The sequence below is a fragment of the Schistocerca serialis genome, chromosome 3 (genome assembly GCF_023864345.2).
Source record: "Schistocerca serialis cubense isolate TAMUIC-IGC-003099 chromosome 3, iqSchSeri2.2, whole genome shotgun sequence".
NCBI lineage: Eukaryota > Metazoa > Arthropoda > Insecta > Orthoptera > Acrididae > Schistocerca > Schistocerca serialis.
In genome coordinates, this window is record NC_064640.1 from 764288852 (window position 1) to 764314569 (window position 25718).

At 40.6% G+C, this 25718-nt stretch overlaps 1 protein-coding gene across 1 annotated transcript in view; it reads left to right on the forward strand.

Moving 5' to 3' along the window:
* The window catches only part of LOC126470608 (uncharacterized), a 208837-nt gene that overhangs the window by 165362 nt on the left and 17757 nt on the right, over positions 1 to 25718 (forward strand). The window contains exons 8-9 of the mRNA XM_050098561.1: positions 9295 to 9558; positions 25205 to 25471. Of these exons, the coding sequence (XP_049954518.1) occupies positions 9295 to 9558; positions 25205 to 25471 (531 nt within the window). The remainder of the gene's footprint in view (positions 1 to 9294; positions 9559 to 25204; positions 25472 to 25718) is intronic.

Sequence of the window (25718 nt, forward strand, 5' to 3'; positions counted from 1 at the left end):
TTTTTTTTTTTTTTTTTTTTTTTTTTTTTTGGGGGGGGGGGGCATGGTCATGTCAGAAATCAGCTATCTCTGTAGTGAGCAGTGCAGATGAGTGTGCATTGGTGCCATGGCCAGAAAGTCACAGTAATTTTATAATTTGCTCGCCCCCTCACTCTTACTTCACAAGGAGTGTAAACTACATTATCAGAAATGTTATGATGGTTTTTGTTGTAAGTCTGCTTCTTCAGCAATACAGATGTTATTAAGCACAGCTTATTTACAATTAAATCACACAAAATAATATTTCTTGACTCTTTTGCAAACACATAAAACTGAAGGTTCCTGGATGTGGTTACCACATGGTCAGTATAGTACTCTGAACGTTTGTTGAATAATTCACATATGGAGAAAACTGTTTGTAGCTTTGACTGGGAAACACTCAGATATGATCCACACTCTCAATGTATCCATATGCCATCAGTTTGTTCACTGAAAACACAATCATCTGTTTAATGGCAAGCAAAGATGGTCCTCCCATAGACAGACAGGAAAATCTGTGAGCTAGCCAAATGTCATTGGTATTTAACAATGAAGTTCAAATCACTGTCCATGAAAAAGGATGTAGCATAGGGTTGCCGTCAATAGATACACTGGTGATCTTGCTGTAAATATCAGCTGGTTGGCTGATCTGTGACCATATGAAATTTGTTACCATATAAAAAACTCAGAACTTTTGATCACCAAAGATAATTGACAATGTCTCATTCTCTATCTGGGAATAATTTTTTGTGCCATGGTGATTGCCATAGTAGTGAACACAATAGGCTGTTCTGAACCATTCAGGTACCTATGCCACAGTACAGCCCCAACACCATATGTTAATGCATCCATGGTCAACACTGAAGATAAATGAGGATGATAAAAGGCCAGCCAAGGAACAGTTTGGAGACATTTCTTCAGTTTAAGAAATGCTGCATGACAATTCATGGACCACTGGTAAGGGACCTGTTTTCACTGCAATCAATTCAACATGAGCTATCACTGCAGTTTTGGGAATAAATTGGGCATAACAGAAACCTTGATCATAAAAACCTGCAGGTCCTTTATGTTGTTTGGTACTGGAATATGAGAAAGGCTTTCATTCTCTGACATTAGTTTAAGTCCTTCCTGGTTAAAGATGCATTTTATATACTTAATAGAAGCCTAACAGAAGGAGCATTTGGACAAGTTACACTTTAACCCCACTTTTAAAAGAAATGAAAATATTTTCCACAGATTTGATAAACACTCTTCCACAGTTCTACTTGTCACTACTACATTATCCAGATAAATGACACTTTGTGGAATGTTGGCAATAGTTTGTTCTAAAAATTTCTGAGAGATTGCTGGTTCACTAGCAACACCAAAAGGTAACCTGTTATAATGATAGAGGCCAAAAGGAGTATTCAGTACCAGACTGGCTTTGGAAGTTTCATCCAAAGGAAGTCAAGAATAAGCTTCTGGAAGAATGATTGTAGAGAAATACGACGACTTGACTCTATGATGTTTATTTGCATTAGCACACTCAGCTGGTGATTGCACAGCTGGCACTGACAAACATCTGCTTTAAAACCTTATTGAAAACACTGTTGACAGACATAATTATAATGTGATGTCGGCAGCTGTGTATAGCATGTAAAAAATAACCAGGACAACTGGGCAGTCTGCTGACAATCTGCTAAGGCCAGGAGAAATACCTGTAATGGCACTAGATTCCTAGGTTTGAGTCCTGACTGGTTGATTGGGAGCTACTTCACTGTCACCTGTACTGTGTGACATTTATCTAGTCTCATGCCCAGATGAACTAAGCTGCTGATTGAGATGATAGTTATGATATTTCACAGTATGTGGAAGCTGTAGCCTGAGGTGCTTGAGGTATCTTGAACGCTGTAGCAATATGCGAAATTTCTAGAGAGGAACCTGGCTGCTGTAATGCACTTCAATATCCAGTACTAATCTAATCACTACATCACATATTAATGATTCTGTGTGGAATAGTCCACAAGAACATATAAACTTGCATCTTCTACTCAGGCCTTGTAGGTCTGCCATTCATGATTCGTAACTATCTGATGTTGCTTTAAGATACTGAAGGAACTTTAAACAAGCTGTCATGATATGCATTTCTGTGGCAAATTGTTCACTTACAAGCAAATGGATATTTGTGAGAGACAGCAATGGTGGGTTAGATAAAGGAGCCAACTTTTGCACAAGATAGTAGAGATGTTAATTTGTATTTCATAGAAAGGATTGCTGTTGCTCAGGGTAATGAATGTTACTTGCCTGAAAATAAAGTGCTAAAACCTTTTGATACTCTTCCCAGTCCTTTTGAGTTCATTAAACGGCTGAAAAGTTGGAACTGCTGGAAGTGATTGTTGATGTGCTAGATATGTCAACTTCTGCATGAGCTCATGCTGCTACTTGAGCTTTCATTTCCATAGCTCAAGAAACTACTGGTCCATTATGGTTGAAACACTCAGCACAACATCATGACAAGTCTCATTCTGGTGCAGTGAGCTGCAATTCCAAAAAAATTTCGATAACACTGTTGTAAGTCTACTTTGTCAACTACTCAGATTTCATGAAGATCAACTTATTTACAATAAAATCACACAAAGTAATAGCTCCTGACTCTTCTGGAAATACACAAAAGACTCCTGGAATCAGTTACCTTATGTTCAATGCAGTACTCTGAAAGTCTGTTGAATAGCTCACAAGTCCATGCTCGAGAATACTGTTTGTACAGTAGGTTCAGCTAGGAAACACTCAGAATGAACCACGCTCTTGGCATATCGATATGGTGTCAGTTTGTTTACCACAAACACAACGAGTGAAGACAGTCCTGTATTAGGCAGACAGGAAAAGCCCAGAGCTAGCAAAGTGTTGTCAGCAGTTAGCAACAAAGTCCAAATTACAGTCCAAGAGAAAATCATGCAGCACGGGGTCGTTGCCAATAGATATACTGGAGAGCTTGCTGTAAACATTGGCTGGTTGACAAGTGACTGTAGAGATCTGCAACAGCCTTTAAATCTGCTGCAGGTGTTTTGCCATGAGATCTGGCATCAGCACGTGTGTGTGTGTGTGTGTGTGAGATTGTATCGAGTGATTCATCCATATGTACAGAGGAATTGCAGGATTGTTTGTATAATTGGATTATATGTTTGTCTGGTCCAAAAACATTTTGTTTATATCCTGTTGAGTTTGGATCACTGGCTACCTCCAAAAGGACAGTACAAAGAAGAAAAAGTATCAGAAAAAAGTCATTTACACTGAAGAGCCAAAGAAACTGGTACACCTGCCTAATATTGTGTAGGGCTCACGTGAGCACATGGAAGCACCACAATACAACATAGCATGGACTCAACTAATGTCTGAAGTAATGCTGGAAGGAATTTACACCATGAATCTTGCAGGGCTGTCCATGAATTCATAATAGTGTGAGGGGATGGAGATCTTGTCTGAACAACACGTTGCAAGACATACCAGATATGCTCAATAATGTTTGTGTCTGGGAAGTTTGGTGGGCAGCAGAAGTGTTTAAACTTAGAAGAGTGTCCCTGGAGCTACTCTGTAGCAATTCAGGATGTATAGGGTGTCGCATTGTCCTGCTGGAATTGCCCAAGTCAATCAGAATGCACAATGGACATGAACGGATGCAGGTGATCAGACAGGATGCTTATATACATGTCACCTGTCAGAGTCATACCTAGATGTATCATGTCTCACACCATTACAGAGCCTCCACCAGCTTGAACAGTCCCCTGCTGACATGCAGGGTCCATGGATTCATGAGGTTGTCGCCATACCCTTACACGTCCATTCACTCAATAAAATTTGTAACGAGACTCATCCAACCAGGCAATATGTATCCCGTCATCAACAGTCCAATGTCAGTGTTGATGAGCCCAGGGAAGGCATAAAGCTTTGAGTCATGCAGTCATCAAGGGTGCATGAGTGGACCTTCAGCTCTGAAAGCCCATATCAATGATGTTTTTTGGCTGAATGGTTTGCATGCTGACACTTCTTGATGACTCAGCATTGATATCTGCAGCAATTTGTGGATGGGTTGCACTTCTGTCATGTTGAATGATTCTCTCCAGTCATCGTTGGTCCCATTCTTGCAGGATCTTTTTCTCTCAGCAACAGTGTCAGAGATTTGATGTTCTACGGGATTCCTGATATTCACAGTACACTCAGGAAATGATCATACTGGAAAATCCCCACTTCATCGCTACCTCAGAGATGCTGTGTCCCATCACTTATGTGCTGACTATAATACCACATTGTAACTCACTTAAATCTTGACAACATGCCATTATAGCAACAGTAACCAATCTAACAATTGAACCAGACACTTGTTGTCATATATAGGATTGCCAACTGCAGCACCATATTCTGCCTGTTTACGTATCTCTGTATGTGCATATGCATGCCTATACCAGATTCTTTGGTGCTTCAGTGTATATGACATACTGTTGTTGTTGTGGTCTTCAGTCCTGAGACTGGTTTGATGCAGCTCTCCATGCTACTCTATCCTGTGCAAGCTTCTTCATCTCCCAGTACCTACTGCAACCTACATCCTTCTGAATCTGCTTAGTGTATACATCTCTTGGTCTCCCTCTACGATTTTTACCCTCCACGCTGTCCTCCAATACTAAATTGGTGATCCCTTGATGCCTCAGAACATGTCCTACCATCCGATCCCTTCTTCTGGTCAAGTTGTGCCACAAACTTCTCTTCTCCCCAATCCTATTCAATACTTCCTCATTAGTTATGTGATCTACCCATCTAATCTTCAGCATTCTTCTGTAGCACCACATTTTGAAAGCTTCTATTCTCTTCTTGTCCAAACTATTTATCGTCCATGTTTCACTTCCATACATGGCTACACTCCATACAAATACTTTCAGAAATGACTTCCTGACACTTAAATCTATACTCGATGTTAACAAATTTCTCTTCTTCAGAAACGCTTTCCTTGCCATTGCCAGCCTACATTTTATATCCTCTCTACTTCGACCATCATCAGTTATTTTGCTCCCCAAATAGCAAAACTCCTTTACTACTTTAAGTGGCTCATTTCCTAATCTAATTCCCTCAGCATCACCCGACTTAATTAGACTACATTCCATTATCCTTGTTTTGATTTTGTTGATGTTCATCTTATATCCTCCTTTCAAGACACTGTCCATTCCGTTCAACTGCTCTTCCAAGTCCTTTGCTGTCTCTGACAGAATTACAATGTCATCGGCGAACCTCAAAGTTTTTATTTCTTCTCCATGAATTTTAATACCTACTCCGAATTTTTCTTTTGTTTCCTTTACTGCTTGCTCAATATACAGATTGAACAACATCAGGGAGAGGCTACAACCCTGTCTTACTCCCTTCCCAACCACTGCTTCCCTTTCATGTCCCTCAACTCTTATAACTGCCATCTGGTTTCTGTACAAATTGTAAATAGCCTTTCGCTCCCTGTATTTTACCCCTGCCACCTTTAGAATTTGAAAGAGAGTATTCCAGTCAACATTGTCAAAAGCTTTCTCTAAGTCTACAAATGCTAGAAATGTAGGTTTGCCTTTCCTTAATCTTTCTTCTAAGATAAGTCATAAGGTCAGTATTGCCTCACGTGTTCCAGTGTTTCTACGGAATCCAAACTGATCTTCCCCGAGGTTGGCTTCTACTAGTTTTTCCATTCGTCTGTAAAGAATTCGTGTTAGTATTTTGCAGCTGTGACTTATTAAACTGATAGTTCGGTAATTTTCACATCTGTCAACACCTGCTTTCTTTGGGATTGGAATTATTATATTCTTCTTGAAGAATGACATACTAGCAGTCATTATTTTCTACATAGCCTGATCAAAGAATTAATACAATTTATCTTGTTACCATTACTAATAAAATCTAAATGTAAACTGAGAGATATAGGGGAAGCTACTAAAGACAGTATGGGACTGTATAAACAGGAAGAAAGTATGACAAAACAGTGATGCAGATAATATTAACAATTACAAGTTTAGACATATTGTGGAACAGATTGATACAAAGTATCTTGTCAGTGTTGTCAGTGCAAAGTAGAAGAGTTAACTGATAGAACTGTGTGTATAGTGACTCACAAGAAAAGAATCTGGACACTAATGGCACTATAGATAACTACTGGAGAAAAATGTGATATGAAATAAAAGAAAATCACTTAATACATCTTTGATACATTGGTTTTCCATACATTTCAAAGGTTACATCCTGTGTTACAATTAAAAGGTATGCTGGATACGTTAATATACAATGCCAAAGTGAAATATGAAACCATTTATGCAACAACTATAATACTATTGAAATATAGAGTCCATATGTCCCCTGTGTAATTTTCAGGTTTTGTGGTGAACCAGGCACATTCACAGTAATATGGCAGTCCAAACATAATCAGGTGACATACATGGAATTCACACCATAATTGTAAATATAATAATATATGACATAGTACAAAATGAAGATTCAGGTACAATTATGTGTTGTCTTATAACAAAATAAAATAATACTTCCATAAAGTTCAAAATATGAAACTATTTCATAATTATGTGAGCTATGTCTGATGATACAATAATGAACAATTTAGACATCATATAAATCATACAGTGTTCATCACTCCCAATATAAAAGTCCTATAATATCCATTTCATCAAGATTAGGGGTAAGCAGCAACACAGAGGACTCTATAGCTTTACATGGTATACTGTGACATTTCTCCTATGAATGATATAATATGTACATACAAAAAATTGGTGGAGGAAAGTGGTGGACAGAGATTATGATGTACAAATTTATTCAGAAAAGGGTGTATTAGTATGAAGATCCAGATGACATCTGGGTTGGTAAACCTCAGTTGATTATGTTGTTCTTAGTGGTATACTCTACCAATAGGCTGACATATCCAATCTGGCTTCAATTTGATGATGGTAATACCTACATAAAAAACTGTGCAAAAGCTGCATCAAAGCTATAAGATATGCATGGATTTGTCAGTGATCCAGCTTCTATAGGGTAAAATGTGTCATTTATAGGTCTGGAGTAGGAGCTGTTGAGTGGAATATATAGAACAGGCCTTGCACCTGAATCTTCCACAAGGTTATGACCCATGTTTAAGTAACTGGGAGTAGACGTGGGATAAGGATGGACCAGGATATTTTGTACATTGTTAGGGCAGCAGAATGTCACTAGGAAATAAACTGTGAATAATGTGCTGTTTGAGGCTTTCTCAGCATAATAACTGCATGTGGAGTTCTCTGACACTGCATAAGATAATGTAAAGGAAACTGTGCATTTTCGATAACACCATTCAGTGCAATGCGTGAAACCCCTTCAAGCAATGTGAATGTTTAACACAAAGCTTACTTCAAACTCCTGCAAATTTTATTACTTTGGAGAGATTAACTTAATTTATTCATAGTATATCATAACATTTAGTATTTCCATATATCTGTCACTGTTAATAATGCTGAATAAAGTGATGTAATATAGGATGACCATAATTAAACTTCCAGTTTCAAAATACTGTAGGAAGAGAACCACTCTTCAGAGTGATGTCAAAATTTGAATATCATATTACTGAGGCAGTGGTTCTTAATGTAAATGGGGTTGGCTACAAATGATTGATGAATTGCAATACATTGTCTATGGTTAGAGTTGCACATTACACCATCTAAACCATTCAATCTCTGTGTCTGCACAAGTCTGGTGACAGCAGTTGTGGCACAGTTAGTAAGGTAAGCCCATCTATCATGGCAGGATTGTACCACATCAGATGAAAAAAAAAAAACAGTTTTTAATCATTCTTAGTCCAAAAACTGTATATAAAGTGAAATGACAGTTTTTTTAATTGTTCTGGTGCCAAAAACCACATAAAAAGCTAAACAGTAACTGTTTCAAATCGCTATGAGCCTGGCACAAGACTTTTCAGCATGATGTCTACCATTGTCTGCCACAGGCTGCAATCAAGTAACAGCCTGTTCCACAACAGATTGGAGTGTCTCAGGGATGACATTCAGAATGCATTGTGCAATGTGTGCCTTCAATTCAGCTATGTTCATAACTGAGGCACTGAACACAACATCTTTCAGCTAATCCCACAGCTAGAAGTCACAGATGAAAATCAGGTGATCTGAATGGCCAGGCTGTAGGGAAATGATGGCTGATGATTATAGCATTTATGAAATGCCTCTGCAGCAGCCATTTCACTGGCTGTGCTATGTGCAGAGGAGCACCACCTTGAATAAAAGTGATCCTATCTACACATCCATGTTGTTGAAGGACTGAAATGACACTGATGTGCAAAAGACTGTCATAGAATTTATCAGTGATGGTACATGTAACAGGACCTGCGGCTCTCTTCTCCTTAATAATAATAATAATAATAATAATGTGCAATGCTGCGTACTGACATGTCCTTGGAGGTGGAAATGGGCTTCATCTGTCCACAGAATGGTGCATGGCCATTCATTCTCCACGTTCATGTAAGCAAGAAATTGCAGAGCAAATGTTTGTCTTGCATACACGTCAGCAGGAATCAGCTCCCAAACGTGGAAAATTTTATATGGATAGTAAAACAGGATGTTTCGTAGGATTTTATGCACTGTGCTCACAGGCATGTACAACATTCAGGCAAGTTCTCATGCACTGTATGTTTGCACACCACCACTCAACCCCTCATGCAATTCTGTGGCCATGTGTTTGGCAGACATCAGATCAATTGCCTTCCTCCCTCTGTCACATTGCGTTTTAAAAGAATCTGTCTGTTTAATTTTGTGATCCTTTTCTCTAGACCCTTAGCAGACATCAAACTAATGCCATTTTTCATACCATTGAATGTGTGGAATTTCTGCATGGCTATTGGTGCACAGTCACCTTTCTTCTAAAAGAACTCTACCAGCAGCATGTGATCCTTCATGGAGAAAGTCATGTTGGGCATCTCGGACAAACTGAGGAACAGCCATCTATTGGTGTGCATATTTTGATATTTACAGTGCCATCTGCCAGTCAAATTTTCATTAATTTTGTCCCTCATGATGTTTACCCCTGCACCAATAATATGCAGTTCAAATTTAATGTCATTCTGAGCAGTGGTTTTCTTTCTAAAGCGTTTTGAAACTGTAACTTTAATCATGGACACTCCTTATATTTCTCAAAGGAGATACATTTTACATGACTGTTCATGAACAATAATATTTCCACCATGTTACAGAAATTTTAGATAATAACTAAAGACTAGTTCATTATTTTCAGGGGTATGCTGAAATACCATCAACACTGGGAGTTTCTCATTTACGGCGTATACGTGGTGACAACTATTGTGGTGTTAGAGCAGCAGTTTTCCAAGTTTTGGCACAAGGTCTGACAGTGCCTTCTGCTTACAGTACATTACAATATCTAATGAGCAGTGAAGGGCATAATTTGGTACAAGATTGGACGTTTGCTGGTAGATTACCATACGAAGGAAGTAATGTACTTTTTGGCATTGAATCCTGTCTGCAGAGCCTAGATAATATGGTAAATACATTGCTGTGTATTCTGTATTTAAGTACTTTATATGGAAGTGGAATATCTTACCACCATATTTGTAGAGTATGTCTTGTATAAGAACAGTGCAGCTAGTATTTGTAAAATGACTCTTAGTGTTCATTAAAAAATGACGATCATTCCACTTGGGACCTGTGGAATGGTACATTAGCTTATTTGTTTTAGTTGTAAATATTTGTCATGTATTGTTGTTTTTCTGACATGTTCCACATTCTGGAGGACCTCCTCACTACGGATCAATTGGAATGAAAGTAAATCTAATCTAATAAGTACTGAGAACAAATATTCCCTGTCCACACCTCACTGTATTGCTCACCTCACTGAACCCAGTTATCTAGTTTAAAAGTATCTACAGCTAAACAAATTTTCCAATAAATTCACATTCAGATTTAAATATTAATAACAGTCCTCCAGTGTAGAATAATGTGCATGTAACACCAAATTAGAAGCAGAAGTACTCAACAGAAGGCTACATTGTATGAAGAAGTTTTATTTATAACCTTTTCAGTGTAATAGATGTCCTGCTTGTTGTATTGTACTGTAGATGATATTTTATCATTTCACCATTTTCATGACTGAGTCAGAAGCTAGTGGTGTGATTCTGATTTGAGTAGAGCTTGTCATGTATATATTTAAATTCCAGGTTAGTGCTGGCTTAATATGAGTATGTGATTCTACAAACTGTTACAGATATTATTCAAGTGTCTTCATGCAGAATCCATTAAGTTAGTCACTCACAGGAGACGTCATGCTTATATCATCTATCATTGCATTTAGTTTTGGTAATGGCCCCAGTTTCATAAGTGAGAGTGTCAACAAGTTTCTTCAAGTGTGCAATATTCAGCTGAGGCCATTCATTGATGATTAGAGCCTACAGAGCTACTAAATTGTGGGGATGATGACTGACACATTTCACCCACTGTTCCTTTCACCCACTGTTCCCAATAGTGTCAGACATTTCCTACGGGATTAAGATCAGGTGATATAGTTGGCCATTGGAGGTGTGATAGGGTACCTGAGTGTTTGTCAAAGCAGGAGGGTACATGTGAAACCCTGCAAACACAACTGTTGTCAACTTGGAAGACAAGAGTGTTCACAGCATACTCACCATGAAGATATAAAACAGGGGTGGCTAAGAATTCAGCTTGCGAGTCGTGCTCTGGCACGAGAGCCATTGTGTTCAGCCTCACTGCACAGTTCTCCCCCCTGCCACACCATGCTGTCTGAGCACAAGGAGGGTAAGAGGGGAAACTGTGAATGTGCAACTTTAAATGGTAGTTCAGTCACACTGCATGCAACTTGGTTTTATATTTCACATTTCTCAACAACATAGATCACAAAGATAACAAATTTTCAGTATTATTTTTGGCATGCTGAAGTCAAATCTAGCACAAACTGTCACATATGAACAGACCCAGACATTTTCAAGGATTTTCACACTCAGGTTGCCATTTAATTGTGACTTTTTTAATTTCATAGTGGAAAAAGGTTTTTCACACAGATACATTGATCAGAATTGATGCACTTTTTCAACCTCATTATGGAGACATGGAAACTCAACCTGAGGAAAGCAATGTATACATTCTGGACAGTTATAATGTAAAAGGATTTGACATTAAAACAGGAATTATGTTGCACATGCACAGGGGTGCTTTCCACTGAAATGGTGGTCTTGAAAACATCCTGAAAGGTTTACCAGCAGTAAGGTCTTAAAAACAGGTGTAAGATTGACAGTGCCTTCAAAATGTTAGGTACTTTCCGTGTATTTATTTCCAGGTCACATGTTTTCTTTAGTCACAGTGAGCTTAGGAGACTGGACTCTGTTCGTCAAATGCGACCCAATAAGGCAATTTTCTTTTTAAATGCACCCTCATTGAACCAGAAAGAAGTTGTTTCTCACCTTGCAATGATTTACTGCAGGCAGTGTGCAGTAAAGTTCACTTAAAATGCAAGCTTTGCAGTCCATTCTGGTTATTCTAATTTTCATTCCTGCACTCCTTTTTTCCTTCATAAATTCACCAATAGTGGGTTTTAAATAAAAAACTCTTTCCAGGCATGTCCCTTGCAGTAATATATGAGGTCTTCATACTCTTCATTCAGTTCCATCATAAACCATTGCAACTGACAGTGGAATGCATGTGACTTCCAAAATCTTGCTATTCATACCACCAATTTTTTCAAGAGCCCCATGCCTGCAAATTTAACACAAAGTGTTTCTTGACATATAGAACAATGGATACCATGTATCAATCATTGCAATTTTTTGTTCTTTCATTGTCAACTAAGTCTAGATTCTTTCTGCATGGTATTGCAATATCATTTCATAGCAAATTTGCAGGAACTACTGCTTATGCAACTGCATAATACGATTGAGAATTCTCACCCCTCTCCTCTGTCATTCCCATTCATTTTTTAAAGGCTTGTGATGGTAGATTGCTAGACTGCCTCTCTTTCTGCAAACAGCTACTGGACCTGTCAACGTCCTTCATACCATGAACTAATAGAAAAGGCTAAACAGCATTGACACCACGATTTTGCCAAACTAAAAAGAGTTTTGCAACCAAAAAATGCCACACCACAATACTAAATGAAATATCATGCTGTATCAATCTCTTCTGGGAAGGAATGAGCAAAGCCAAGACAGGCTAAGCTTTGGCCTGCATGTGGCCCACACAGCAGACCCGCATGAAGTTTGGCGCACGATGACCAACTCTGATATAGAAGAAATGGCAGCACTTGGTCTATGGTAGTATGGAAATAATCATCCTGTTTCACATTCAATGTAATCTGGATGAGTGGAGAGAGGTCATGGTATGAAAAACATCCACAAAATGTAACAGAACCAGTGCAAGCCTGAACTACACCATCTGCACACTGTAGATTAAATGTTTCTTTGGACTGTCAGTGAACTTGAGGTCTTGCATCATTTGAAAAGAGCCAGATTAGTGACTTGTTGGACTATGATACATATCTCCAGTCAGCTACTGTACAGATTCTGTATTATTTGGGCCATTGAAAATATCGCTTTTTGCATGGTACATGTCTCCAAATGTCCACAGCACATAGGTTCCTTCACAATATTCACTCAAAAACTGGTTGAGATGGTCCTGAATACACTGATATCAGCAATTCCTGTTGGATATGAAACCAGTTCTTATTGCCAAGGCATGACATTTGTCTCCAATCCCTGTGTGTTAGAATCATTTTATGACCACTGTTTCTAAGCCTTGTTACATGGCTGTGAGTGGTACACCATTTGTTGTAAATGCATCTGCATTGATACAGCAAATAACTCCATTCTGCCAGTCTGTCACAGTCTTCGTATCAATCCATCTTACTTTGCCAATTCAATACAACTGATGGTGTACTAAATCCACAATACACTTTAAAGATTTCTTTTTGACAAATATTTCATGTTCAAATTTCGCTCATTACTTACATATTTGTATCTGTGGTCTTCTTTAAACATAATTTACTTAATGTGCATAATGATATTAATACTGTACAATATGTTGTGACCCAATTCATGTTTGTAAAATTCATATCTTGTGATTAGACAGCCGTATTCAATCTGAAATTACTATAAGGTAAAGTAAAGATCTGACTTATGGCCCAAGATGTATCAATCGGACCTAACTGACTGCCCTGTTATGCTGTGCCTGTGGTGTCATTGGATGCCATTTGGATGGACATGTGGTCAGCACACCACCTTCTCGATTGTTGTTGGGTTTCTTGAGCTTGGATCCACTACTAATTAGTAGAGTAGCTCCTCCATTGGCCTCATGAGGCTGAGTGCACCCCATACAAGTGCTTCCCCCCCCCTCCCCCTCCTCTCCCCACAAAGAAAAATTGCTGGAAGTACCAGGAATTGGACCTGGATCCTCCGCATTACAGTCAGCTGTGCTGATCTCTCAGTTACAAAGGTGAACACAATTAATAAAATGTAACAATTGTTTTGCATTTGAAATTTATGCACCTCTTTGAATACATATTTTTGCAACTTTACTTACTTATTTTATTAATATCATCCTTCACTGATATATTAAAAAGATATAACCAGTTACTATTCTAATACCTTGCTTTAATGGCAGTTTGTGGATTTTATATGGGGGTTCACAGGAAAATTGACTTCAGTGTTCCAAATAACTAAATATAAGGCTAAAAACTAATAACAAAATAAATATTGTAGAGAAATACACTTACTTTTTGATGAATATTTTTATGAAATCGCCTCTCCTCACAAGCAGAGAATCTGTCAATAAGACATTCTTTGAAGTATACAGTATTGCATACTAAATCTTTCTTGATGGAGATTACTGCTAGTGATGTTAACCTCTCTTGACTCACAGTAGTTTGCAGAAAAATGTTTGTTTTTTCCAGGGTAGAGAAAAATCACCTCTCCTCTGATGTTGTTATCAGTATTGTTACTATCACTTTCTGGAGTTTCATTATTTCTCCAAAGGGCTCCTGAAACTTATTTTCAGGCAGGGATTTCAGAAGAGGTACAGAACCTGTGAGAGTTCTAAACTCATTCCTCATATGCAGTGTTTGAAGCTCTGTTTCCAGTTTATTGCATCCAAGGAAGGGATATCAAACAATGGAAAATCCAGGATGGAATGTAACAATACCGGAGAAGGGAAGTTCCTACTCACCATATAGTGGAGGTGCTGAGTCGTGATAGGCACAACAAAAAGATTCACACAATTATAGCTTTCCGCCATTAAGGCCTCTGTCAGCAGTACACACACACACACACACACACACACACACACACACACACACACACACACACACACACGTCTGCAGTCTCAGAGAACTGAAACCACACTGCGAGCAGCAGCACCAGTGCATGATGGGAGTGGTGACTGGGTGGGGGTAAGGAGGAGGCTGGGGCGGGGAGGGGGAGGGATAGTATGGTGGGAGTGGCAGACAGTGAAGTGTTGCAGTTTAGATGGAGGGCAGGAGAGAAGGTGTGGAGGGGGGAGGGGTTGAGTAGTGGAAAGGAGAGAAACAAAACGAAATTAAAAGACAGGGTGTGGCGATGAAATGAAGGCTGTGTAGTGCTGGAATGGGAACAGGGAGGGGCTGGATTGGTGAGCTCGGTGACTAATGAAGGTTGAGGCCAGGAGGGTTACAGGAACATAGGATGTATTACAGGGAAAGTTCCCACCTGCGCAATTCACAAAATCTGGTGTTGGTGGGAAGGATCCATATGGCACAGGCTGTAAAGCAGTCATTGCGATGAGGGATATCATGTTTGGTAGCGTGTTCAGCAACAGGGTGGTCCACTTGTTTTTTGGCCACAGTTTGTCAGTGGCCATTCATGTGGACAGACAGCTTGTTTGTTGTCATGCTTACATAGAATGCAGCACAGTGGATGCAGCTTAGCTTGTAAATCACATGACTGGATTTACAGGTAGCCCTGCCTTTGATGGGATAGGTGATGTTAGTGACTGGACTGAAGTAGGTGGTGGTAGGAGGATGTAACAGACACGTCTTGCATCTAGTTCTGTTACAGGTTCAAATGGTTCAGAGCACTATGGGACTTAACTGCTGTGGTCATCAGTCCCCTAGAACGTAGAACTACCTAAACCTAACTAACCTAAGGACATCACACACATCCATGCCCGATGCAGGATTCGAACCTGCGACCGCAGCGGTCGCGCGGTTCCAGACTGTAGTGCCTAGAACCGCTCGGCCACTCCGGCCGGCCGGTCTGTTACAGGGGTATGAGCCCTGAGGTAAGGGATTGGGAGCAGGAGTTGTGTAAGGATGGACAAGTATACTGTGTAGGTTCGGTGGACAGTGGAATACCACGATAGGAGGGGTGGGAAGGACAATGGGCTGGATATTTCTCATTTTGGGGCACAATGAGAGGTAATCAAAACCCTGGTGGAGAATATAATTCAGTTGCTCCAGTCCCGGATGGTACTGAGTTACGAGAGGAATGCTCCTCTGTGGCCGGACTGTGGAACTTCGGGAGGTGGTGGGAGACTGGAAAGATAAGTCACAGGAGATTTGTTTTTGTACAAGGATGGGAGGATAATTATGGTCAGTGAAGGCTTCAGTGAGACCCTCGGTATATTTTGAGAGTGACTGCTCATCACTGCAGATGCAATGAGCATGGGTGGCTAGGCTGTATGGAAGGGACATCTCAGTATGGAATGGGTGGCAGCTGTCGAAGTGGAGGTATTGCTAGTGGTTAGTAGGTTTGATATGGATGTAGGTACTGATGTAACCATCTCTGAAGTGGAGGTCAACATCTGGGAAGGTGGCTTGTTGGGTTGAGTAGGACCAGGTGAAGAAAATGGGGGAGAAGTTGTTGAGGTTCTGGAGGAATGTGATTAAGGTGTCCTCACCTTCAATCCAGATAGCAAAGATGTCATCAATGAATCTGAACCAGGTGAGGGGTTTAGGATTCTGGGTTTTTAGGAAGGATTCCTCTAGATGGCCCAAGAATAGGTTAGCATAGGATGGTGTCATGTGGGTGCCCATATCCATACTGCAGATTTATTTGTAAGTAATGCCTTCAGAGGAGAAGTAATTGTGGGTGAGGGTATAGTTGGTCATGGAGACTAGGAAGGAGGTGGTTGGTTTGGAATCGATAGGGCGTCTGGAAAGGTAGTGTTCAATAGCAGTAAGACCATGGGCATTAGGAATGTTACTGTACAGGGAGGTGGCATCAATAGTGATGAGCAGGGCACTGTGTGGCATAGGGACAGGAACTATGGAAAGTTTATTGAGGAAGTGGTTGGTACCTTTTATATAGGAGGATAGGTTCTGGGTAATAGGTTGAAGGTGTTGGTCTATGAGAGCAGAGATTCTCTCAGTGGGGGCACAGTAACTGGCCGCAATGGGGCGTCCTGGGTGGTTGGGTTTATGGACTATAGAAGCATGGAGAAGGTGGGAGTGCGGGGAGTGGTAGGGGTAAGTAGAGAGATGGACTCTGGGGAGAGGCTCTGGGATGGGCCTAAGGATTTGAGTAGTGACTGGAGATCCTGCTGGATTACTGGAATGGGATCACTGTGGCATGGTTTGTAGGTGGAAGTATCTGACAGCTGACGGAGTCCTTGAGCCATGTAATCCTTGCGGTTCAAAACAAAGGTGGTGGAACCTTTGTCTCCAGGTAGGATTATAAGGTTGGGCTCAGTTTTTAGATGGTGGACTGCGGTTATTTCTGCGGATGTAAGGTTAGTTTGCATGTTGAGGGATTTGGGGAATGATGGTGAGATAAGGTTAGAGGTTAAGAAGTTCTGGAAAGTTAACAGGGGGTGGTTTGGAGGCAGTGGGGGTAGAGCACAGTTGGATGGAGGAGTGAACTGAGCTAGGCAAGGTTCAATATTGGTCTTTGGTTGAGTCTGATTGGTCGGGTTGGTAGTGAAAAGTGTTTCCATTGTAGGGACTGGGAGAAGGAGAGAAGGTCTGCATGGTTGAATTTGGGAGTGGGGCAAAAGGTGAGGCCTTTGGAAAGGACTGATATTTCTGTGGGACTAAGGTTTCTGGAGGAAAGGTTCATAACTGTGTTGCAGGTCTGTTTAGGTTCTGGGTTCTGTGTGGTGATGAGAGGGAGTTTTGGAGGGTGGTGTAAGTGTGGTAGCTCTGCGGGACAGGATTTGTCAGCTATGAGGGGCCACGGGGGAGGTTTGGAGGCTGTTGTAGAAGTGGTGGACAGTGGTACTCCGAGGCAGGAGTAGGAAGTTAGCAGGATGGAGAGCTTTTTGAGGTGGTGTTGTGCATGTTGCTCAAGTTCTTGCAGGACAAGAGTTTCAGTGTGTGTTATGGGTTCCAGGAATTTGGGATTACATAGTAGCAGAATTTTGCAGATGGAGAGATGGTACAGCAAGGAGGATTGGGCTTTGTTGATATGGTTTTGCAGGACTATGTTGGTGAGGGCTAAGGATTGGCAGAATCTGAACATGTGGAGGTCATTGTGGAAGGAGGGGTAATATGAAGGTAAGACCATTAGGAGGGTTTTCATGAGCCAAGCAACAACGCAGGAACAGTATGTGGGACTGGGATCTGGCTAGGGATAAGGAAACTTTTCTGTATTGATGCAGATGGAAGGAACAAGGATCCATGGTGGTGCAAAAAATGCGAAACATTACATCAGAAAGTAGAATTACATCCGAAAAATTATGCAAAGCTAAACTTAAATATATGTGAAAAGTACGAAAAGGACGAATGGATGCACAAGGGGGGGTGGGGGGGGGGGGGGGGGGAACGAGATGAAATCTGAGGAAGATGACGATAGTGGAAGGCAAAAACTCACTAAAATTGGTGAGAAGTCACAAGGGTCAAGGTAGAGAATAACTAATCATTAATAAATATATGTATATTACTGTGGGTAACAGGTTTAAGGGCGGATAAGCGTGAAGAAGGGGGATGGCAGATGTGACTGGATAAGATGGATATAGTGGGTGCAAACAGGGATAGAACAGAGAAAGTGTGGGGAGTGGGGAGGGGTTCGTAGTTAGAGACATAAGATCATGTACACCAGAAAAGTGCGGCAGATAACACGCAAAATACGGGAACTGACACAGGGAGCATGGTCAGTATAAAGGTATAGGCTTAATTATATCGGTGGAAGTAATGTGAGACATAAGATGCTGCACCAACAATCAGCGTGGTCTTGAGGCCGTTGGTTGCGTGTGGCTGAGACAGTTGATACAGTGTGGCTCATAAGTAGAGTGGGCAGCGCGGTTCGTAAGGCAACAAGAGAAACACAGGAAAGAAAAGAGAGAAGGATGGACATTGAGAGCGTGCGCAAGCACACACACACGCACGCACACACACACACACACACACACACACACACACACACACACACACACACACACACACACACACACACAAACACACCTGCAGTCTCAGAGAACTGAAACCACACTGCAAGCAGCAGCACCAGTGCATGATGGGAGTGGCGACAGGGTGGGAGTGAGGAGGAGGCAGGGACGGTGAGGGGAAGGGATAGTATGGTGGGAGTGCTCTGCATGTATATAGGTGTGAGTCAGTAGTAGATGATGACGCAGAAACCATCCCATGTACACACCTCCTACAGGCAGCCTCTACTGGCCGACCTGTGCTGATACAGTTGGCAGCTAAATTAAGTACATGTGCACATTGACACTACACTCAGCACACTCACATGCACTAGCCACATAATACTGTATATGCAACTTGATTTCCAAAAATATTTCTGAAGAAATCTTGTGAAATATATCCCTTCCTAGGAACAATACCAGAGAAGGAAAGTTTGCTACTCACTATATAGCGGAGATGCTGAGTTGCGATAGGCACAACAAAATGATTCACACAATTATAGCTTTTGGCCATAAAGGCCTTTGTCAGCAGTAGACACACGTACACACATGCGCACACACACACACTCGTGCAAACGCAACTTGTGGTGGTGAAATGACGGCTGTGTAGTGTTGGGTTGCGTTGGGTTGCGTTGGGTTGTTTGGGGGAAGAGACCAAACAGCGAGGTCATCGGTCTCATCGGATAAGGGAAGGATGGGGAAGGAAGTCGGCCGTGCCCTTTCAAAGGAACCATCCCAGCATTTGCCTGGAGCGATTTAGGGAAATCACGGAAAACCTAAATCAGGATGGCCGGACGCGGGATTGAACCGTCATCCTCCCGAATGCGAGTCCAGTGTGCTACCACTACGCCACCTTGCTCGGTGTGTGTAGTGTTGGAATGGGAACAGGGAGGGGGCTGGATGGGTGAGGACAGTGACTAACGAATGCTGAGGCCAGGAGGGTTATGGGAATGTAGGATGTATTGCAGGGAAAGTTCCCACCTGCGCAATTCACAAAAGCTAGTGATGGTGGAAAGGATCCATATGGCACAGGCTGTAAAGCACTCATTGAGATGAGGGATATCATGTTTGGCAGCGTGTTCAGCAACAGGGTGGTCCACTTGTTTTTGACCAGTTTGTCAGTGGCCATTCATGTGGACAGACAGCTTGTTAGTTGTCATGCTTACATAGAATGCAGCACAGTGGTTGCAGCTTAGCTTGTAAATCACATGACTGGATTCACAGGTAGCCCTGCCTTTGATGGGATAGGTGATGTTAGTGACTGGACTGAAGTAGGTGGTGGTAGGAGGATGTAACAGACAGGTCTTGCATCTAAGTCTGTTACAGGGGTATGAGCCCTGAGGTAAGGGATTGGGAACGGGGGTTGTGTAAGCATGGACGAGTATATTGTGTAGGTTCGGTGGATGGTGGAATACCATGATAGGAGCGGTGGGAAGGATAATGGGTTGGACATTTCTCATTTTGGGGCATGATGAGAGGTAATCAAAACCCTGGTGGCTAATGTAATTCAGTTGCTCCAGTCCCGGATGGTACTGACTTACGAGAGGAATGCTTCTCTGTGGCCGGACTGTGGGACTTTGGGAGGTGGTGGGAGACTGGAAAGATAAGTCACAGGAGATTTGTTTTTGTACAAGAATGGGAGGATATTTATGGTCAGTTAAGGCTTCAGTGAGACCCTCGGTATATTTTGAGAGTGACTGCTCATCACTGCAGATGCAATGAGCACGGGTGGCTAGGCTGTACGGAAGGGACTTCTCGGTATGGAATGGGTGGCAGCTTTCAAAGTGGAGGTATTGCTAGTGGTTAGTAGGTTTGATATGGGTGTAGGTACTGATGTAGCCATCTTGGAAGTGGAGGTCAACATCTAGGAAGGTGGCTTGTTGGGTTGAGTAGGACCAGGTGAAGCAAATGGGGGAGAAGTTGTTGAGGTTCTGGAGGAATGTGATTAAGGTGTCCGCACCTTCAATCCAGATAGCAAAGATGTCATCAATGAATCTGAACCAGGTGAGGAGTTTAGGATTCTGGGTTTTTAGGAAGTATTCCTCTAGATGGCCCAAGAATAGGTTAGCTTAGGATGGTGCCACGCGGATGCCAATAGCCATACCGCAGATTTGTTTGTAGGTAATGTCTTCAAAGGAGAAGTAATTGTGGGTGAGGGTATAGTTGGTCATGGAGACTAGGAAGGAGGTTGTTGGTTTGGAACCCATAGGGCGTCTGGAAAGGTAGTGTTCAATAGCAGTAAGGCTATGGGCATTAGGAATGTTAGTGTACAGGGAGGTGGCATCCATAGTGATGAGCAGGGCACCGTGTGGTAAAGGGACAGGAACTATGGAGAATCGGTCAAGGAAATGGTTGGTATCATTTATATAGGAGGATTACCTGTGAAACAAGTCATGTGATTTACAAGCTAAGCTGCAACCACTGTGCTGCATTGTATGTAGGCTGTCTGTTCACACGAACGGCCACCGACAAACTGTGGCCAAAAAACAAATGGACCACCCTGTCGCTGAACACACTGTCAAACATGATATCCCTCATCTCAATGACTGATTCACAGCCTGTGGCAACACCAGCTTTTCTGAATTGCGCAGGTGGGAACTTTTCCTGCAATAGATCCTACGTTCCCATAACCCTCCTGGCCTCAACTTTCATTAGTCACTGTCCTCACCTATCCAGCCCCTCCCTGTTCTCATTCCAGCACTACACAGCTGTCATTTCATCAACACACCATCTTTTAATTTCTTTTTATTTCTCCTTTCCGCTCCTTAACCCCTCCCCCTTCCACACCTTCTCTCCTGCCCTCTGTCTAAACTGCAACACTTCACTGTCTGCCACTCCCACCATACTATCCCTCCCCCCCACCCCCCCCACCCCTGCCTCCTCCTTACCCCCACCCAGTTGCCACTCCCATCACGCACTGGTGCTGCTGCTTGCAGTGTGGTTTCAGTTCTCTGAGACTGCAGATATTGTGTGTGTGCATGTGTGTGTGTGTGTGTGTGTGTGTGTGTGTGTGTTATGGTCAAAAGCTATAATTGTGTGAATCATTTTGTTGTGCCTATCACAACTCAGCATCTCCGCTATATGGTGAGTAGCAAACTTTCCTTCTCTGGTATTGTTCCTAGGAAGGGATATATTTCACAAGATCTCTTCAGCAATATTTTTGGAAATCAAGTTGCATAAACTGTATGATGCTGCTAGTGCATCTGAGTGTGTGTGTGCTGAGTGTAGTGTCAATGTGCACATGTACTTAAATTAGCTGCCAACTATATCAGCACAGGTAGACCAGTAGAGGCTGCCTGTAGGAGGTGTGTACATGGGATGGTTTCTGCGTCATCATCTACTACTGACTCACACCTTTATACACGCAGAGCAGTACTGACTCAGTCTCACTACATTCTCTTCGTTTGTACCACTCACATCAGTTCATCTTTGTATAATTTATGTTGCACATTCTGTATGATTCTTTTGTCTTGTTACGTGTGGAGTCACAAGAGGTTTATTTCTCTTATTGTTTCAAGGGAACCTTTTGAATTCTTTTTGAAATGTGTATTATTTTCAATCCTTTTATATGTCCCCACACAACATCCATGGCCAAGTATCACAATACTGAAATATAACTGTCTACGTTACATGGTACACAGATGAATACATACAACTTTTGTTTTACTGGTGCAGTGTATGCTGTGTAATTAAATCATGTACAAAATATATATAGCATCATCTGAAACAGAAAGTTTGTTTCTTGCCAGCATACTGCTACTTTTTCATTTAGAGAGACACTCCAAAGTGAGAACATAATTGTTTGAATACTTTTTTAAATACTCAGTATATATTACCATTCCTTCCTTATGTCCTTAGGAAAGTATCATGGCAAAAAAATCCATCATGTTGGAATAATTTCATCACAGTATAAAGTGATGAATACATATGTATAGTTTTTGTTTAACTGGTGGAATGAACCTTATGTATTTACATCACATGTGAAATAAATATTGTAGCCTCTGAAACACCAAGTCTGTCTGTTGCCAGCATATTTCATAACCTGGAGGGGTACTTCAAATTCAGAAACTTGAAGCATTTGAATACTTGTTTCAATGCACAGTATGTATTTTCACTCCTGCTTTATTGCCCTTGCGTAAATTTTACTATCAAAATAATATCTGAATATGATTATATACATTACATAATAATAATTCTAGTTCATTATAAGTAGAAGTGTATACATGAGTTTAGTTTTGCTGGTGCAATATATGCTGTGCATTTACATTATGTACAGAATATATATTGTAATATCTGGAACACAATTTCTGTTCATTTGCCAGTGAACTTCTCACCTGAGGGAAATGTCTGAATACTCTTTACACTTATTGTATCTATTTCCAAGCCTTCTTTTTGATGCAGGCTTTCCTCTGGTGCTGACAAAGTTAAAATTAGTTTTTTATATTGTCTTTTTATATTTTTATGGATCTTCTTTTTTATGTTTTTATTGATCTTCTTTTTTTATATTTTTATGGATCTTCTTTTTTTATATTTTTATGGATCTTGTTTCCTTCTTTTTTAACAAAACAGTTTATTTGCAAGTGTCAAATAATTTCAACTATGACATCAGTCTTAGTTCCCGATGATTAATAATGCCTCTTTGTGTGATAAGTCTTGAAACAGAGTAGAACACATAATGGTACATTGCAAGTTTTACATTGGTATCTAGTTTCCTCGTGCACTTTCTGTTTCATGGAAACCACACATCTGTGCATCAGCAAATTTTTCTTTGAAAATTCACTCACAGTAGTATGTGGAAAATGCCTTCCTGTAAATCAGAACGTCTTCCTCTGTCAGATTTGTACCATTTTGTTGCATATTTTTCTAGCTTCTGTAATGAGAGAGAGGTAAAACTCTGAGACTGCTATGTTTTGCCCTGTAACCAACCTGTGGAGAGTAAGAGCATTTAAAATGCATTAATCCAGAATGTGAAAAAATGTTTTGTGTAAGATTTTGCAGTCATACTAAAATTCTGCTTTAAAAATAATTTTGTGCATAATGGAATACAACAGCAACACAATGCAAAGACAAAATTGCAGATATCTGCCAAACATCAGAGAAATGCATCTCATGACCCTTAGAAGGGGCACCCTGTACGATAACATCCCCCCCTCCCCCTCCTACACCTCCCAGACTGGCACAAATACACTGGTTGATTCTCTGTTTTTGATTGGTTTCGCAAGCAGATTGGTGTCAGACAAGAGAAATGGGTAGGGCAAAAGAGCCGATGATGAAGTAGATAGCTCTGAAAAAGATCTCGTGTATCAGTTCTACCCATGATACAAACATATCTATCGTTTCTGCAAATCAGCCTCTGCTCAGTGTCTCTCTTGATATTATCCAAATGTTGGAAACCTCAACAACATCCTTTCCCAGGGCTTCTACTACCTCTCACTGTGCCCTGGAGATAAACAATATTCTGTCACCTATTCAATGCAGTGTGCTAGTGTATCCATTTTTCATCCTTATTCTCAGAGCAGTAGCTTATAGGTATTCCCATGTGGATGATCTAATGGCGAGACCTGTTCCATACATCCAGTCCCTATCTACTACTGCAATGCAGTCACAGACATTTTCCATCTGGCTACATGAGAAAATAGCTATGTCACATATACCTGCCACGCTGCAATTGATGTGCAGTGTTCTATATGGGTATGACAAATAATCTGTTGTCTATCTACATAGATAGCCACGACCAAACTGATGCTAGCTGTAGCCATCCTTGTTGAACATTCTGCACAACACACAACTAATGCCTTCAACTGCTGCTTCAGCACCCATTCTGTCTAAATCCTTTCCTCTAGCACCTGTTCCTCTGAGATGTGAATGTGGGATCTGTCTCCCAGCACATACCCTGTTCCCACAACCCCCCTGCAGTTCTGATTGTCTGTAAGTGACATTGGTCAAATAAATGAAGTGTATTCCTTGAAGGGCAACTCCGTATTTTCAGACTACTTGGGATTGCTATGCAAAGAGTGTTTTTAATGACATTCTGTCATATTTATTTTAAAGATATAAGAATTGTATGTACTATAAATAGTTATCTTCAATGTCCAATTTTTATTTTACTCTGAGTACACAAACAGTTGAATCTTTTTCCTTGTTATGCACAACATAGCTCACATTTCAATTCATTAGACTATATCTACTGCTCAAAAGCATGAAGGAGTCATATTTGAATGCAGACATTCACTTTCATACCTTTGAAATACAAAAGTAAAAATTAAGTTTGTAGAAATTGTTAATCAAGCAGTTGAAAAGAACAGACATTTCATCATGATGACACTTGTGTACCCAGTTTCAAAATGTTTAATGAACAACTGTGTATGAAATCATCATCATCATCATCATAATAGTTATCGCAGGTGGTAAATTTCTAACAGACGGTATACAAAAACTGATTCCCCATTGTAATATGTGGATATAATTATGTAGATAGTGGAAGATCAATAACTACACATTCAATGAATGTGTTATTACACAGGAGATGTTCAAAATTCATATCCTTTCTTACTGTTTTATTGTTTGCGTGTTTTTTGCATATCACATCGCAATTGTTTTCAGGGTGATCATGATAACAACATATTTTATTTAATATATATTTTTTGAATATGATGGACAGTTGTTCCTTGTTACATTACTATTTATCTATTTATATTGAATAATATTTTTGTTTGTTTGTTCTAAATATCCTGACTGTATTATGTTGAAGATGCTAACAATTTGTTGTATAGCACATAAATTTGATATTTTTATAGCCTCGTCTGCTGGCATCACATATTGCAGACAGAGAAGATGAAGTAACACATATTTTAAATTCTGATCCTACAATGGACCTGCACATAATGGAAGCAGTTAAACTACATATGCTTAAAAATGCTATTGAACTGTACCATAACTACACAAATGGGGAAGATGTTCCATTATTTGCTATGTTAATGTTCTCTCGAGACACTTCAGAAACACCCCGAGAACTGATGAGAAATCATTTACTTGAAGTTGGAAACACAGCTGGACTGGAGCAGGTAATAACATGCTCTTTTGTATCAGTTTGCTACTCAGAAATATTTGGAATAAACAAAAAACTTTCTTGATTATTCAGGCTTACATATGGGTAAATTTCAGTTTACAAATTTAGGTGTGGTGTAATGAGGGAAAATACTTAAAATTACACAGAGAGAGAGCAAGAGAGAGAGAGAGAGAGAGAGAGAGAGAGAGAGAGAGAGAGAGAGAGAGAGAGCCCACTCCATATTTACCTCCAAGAGGTTCATG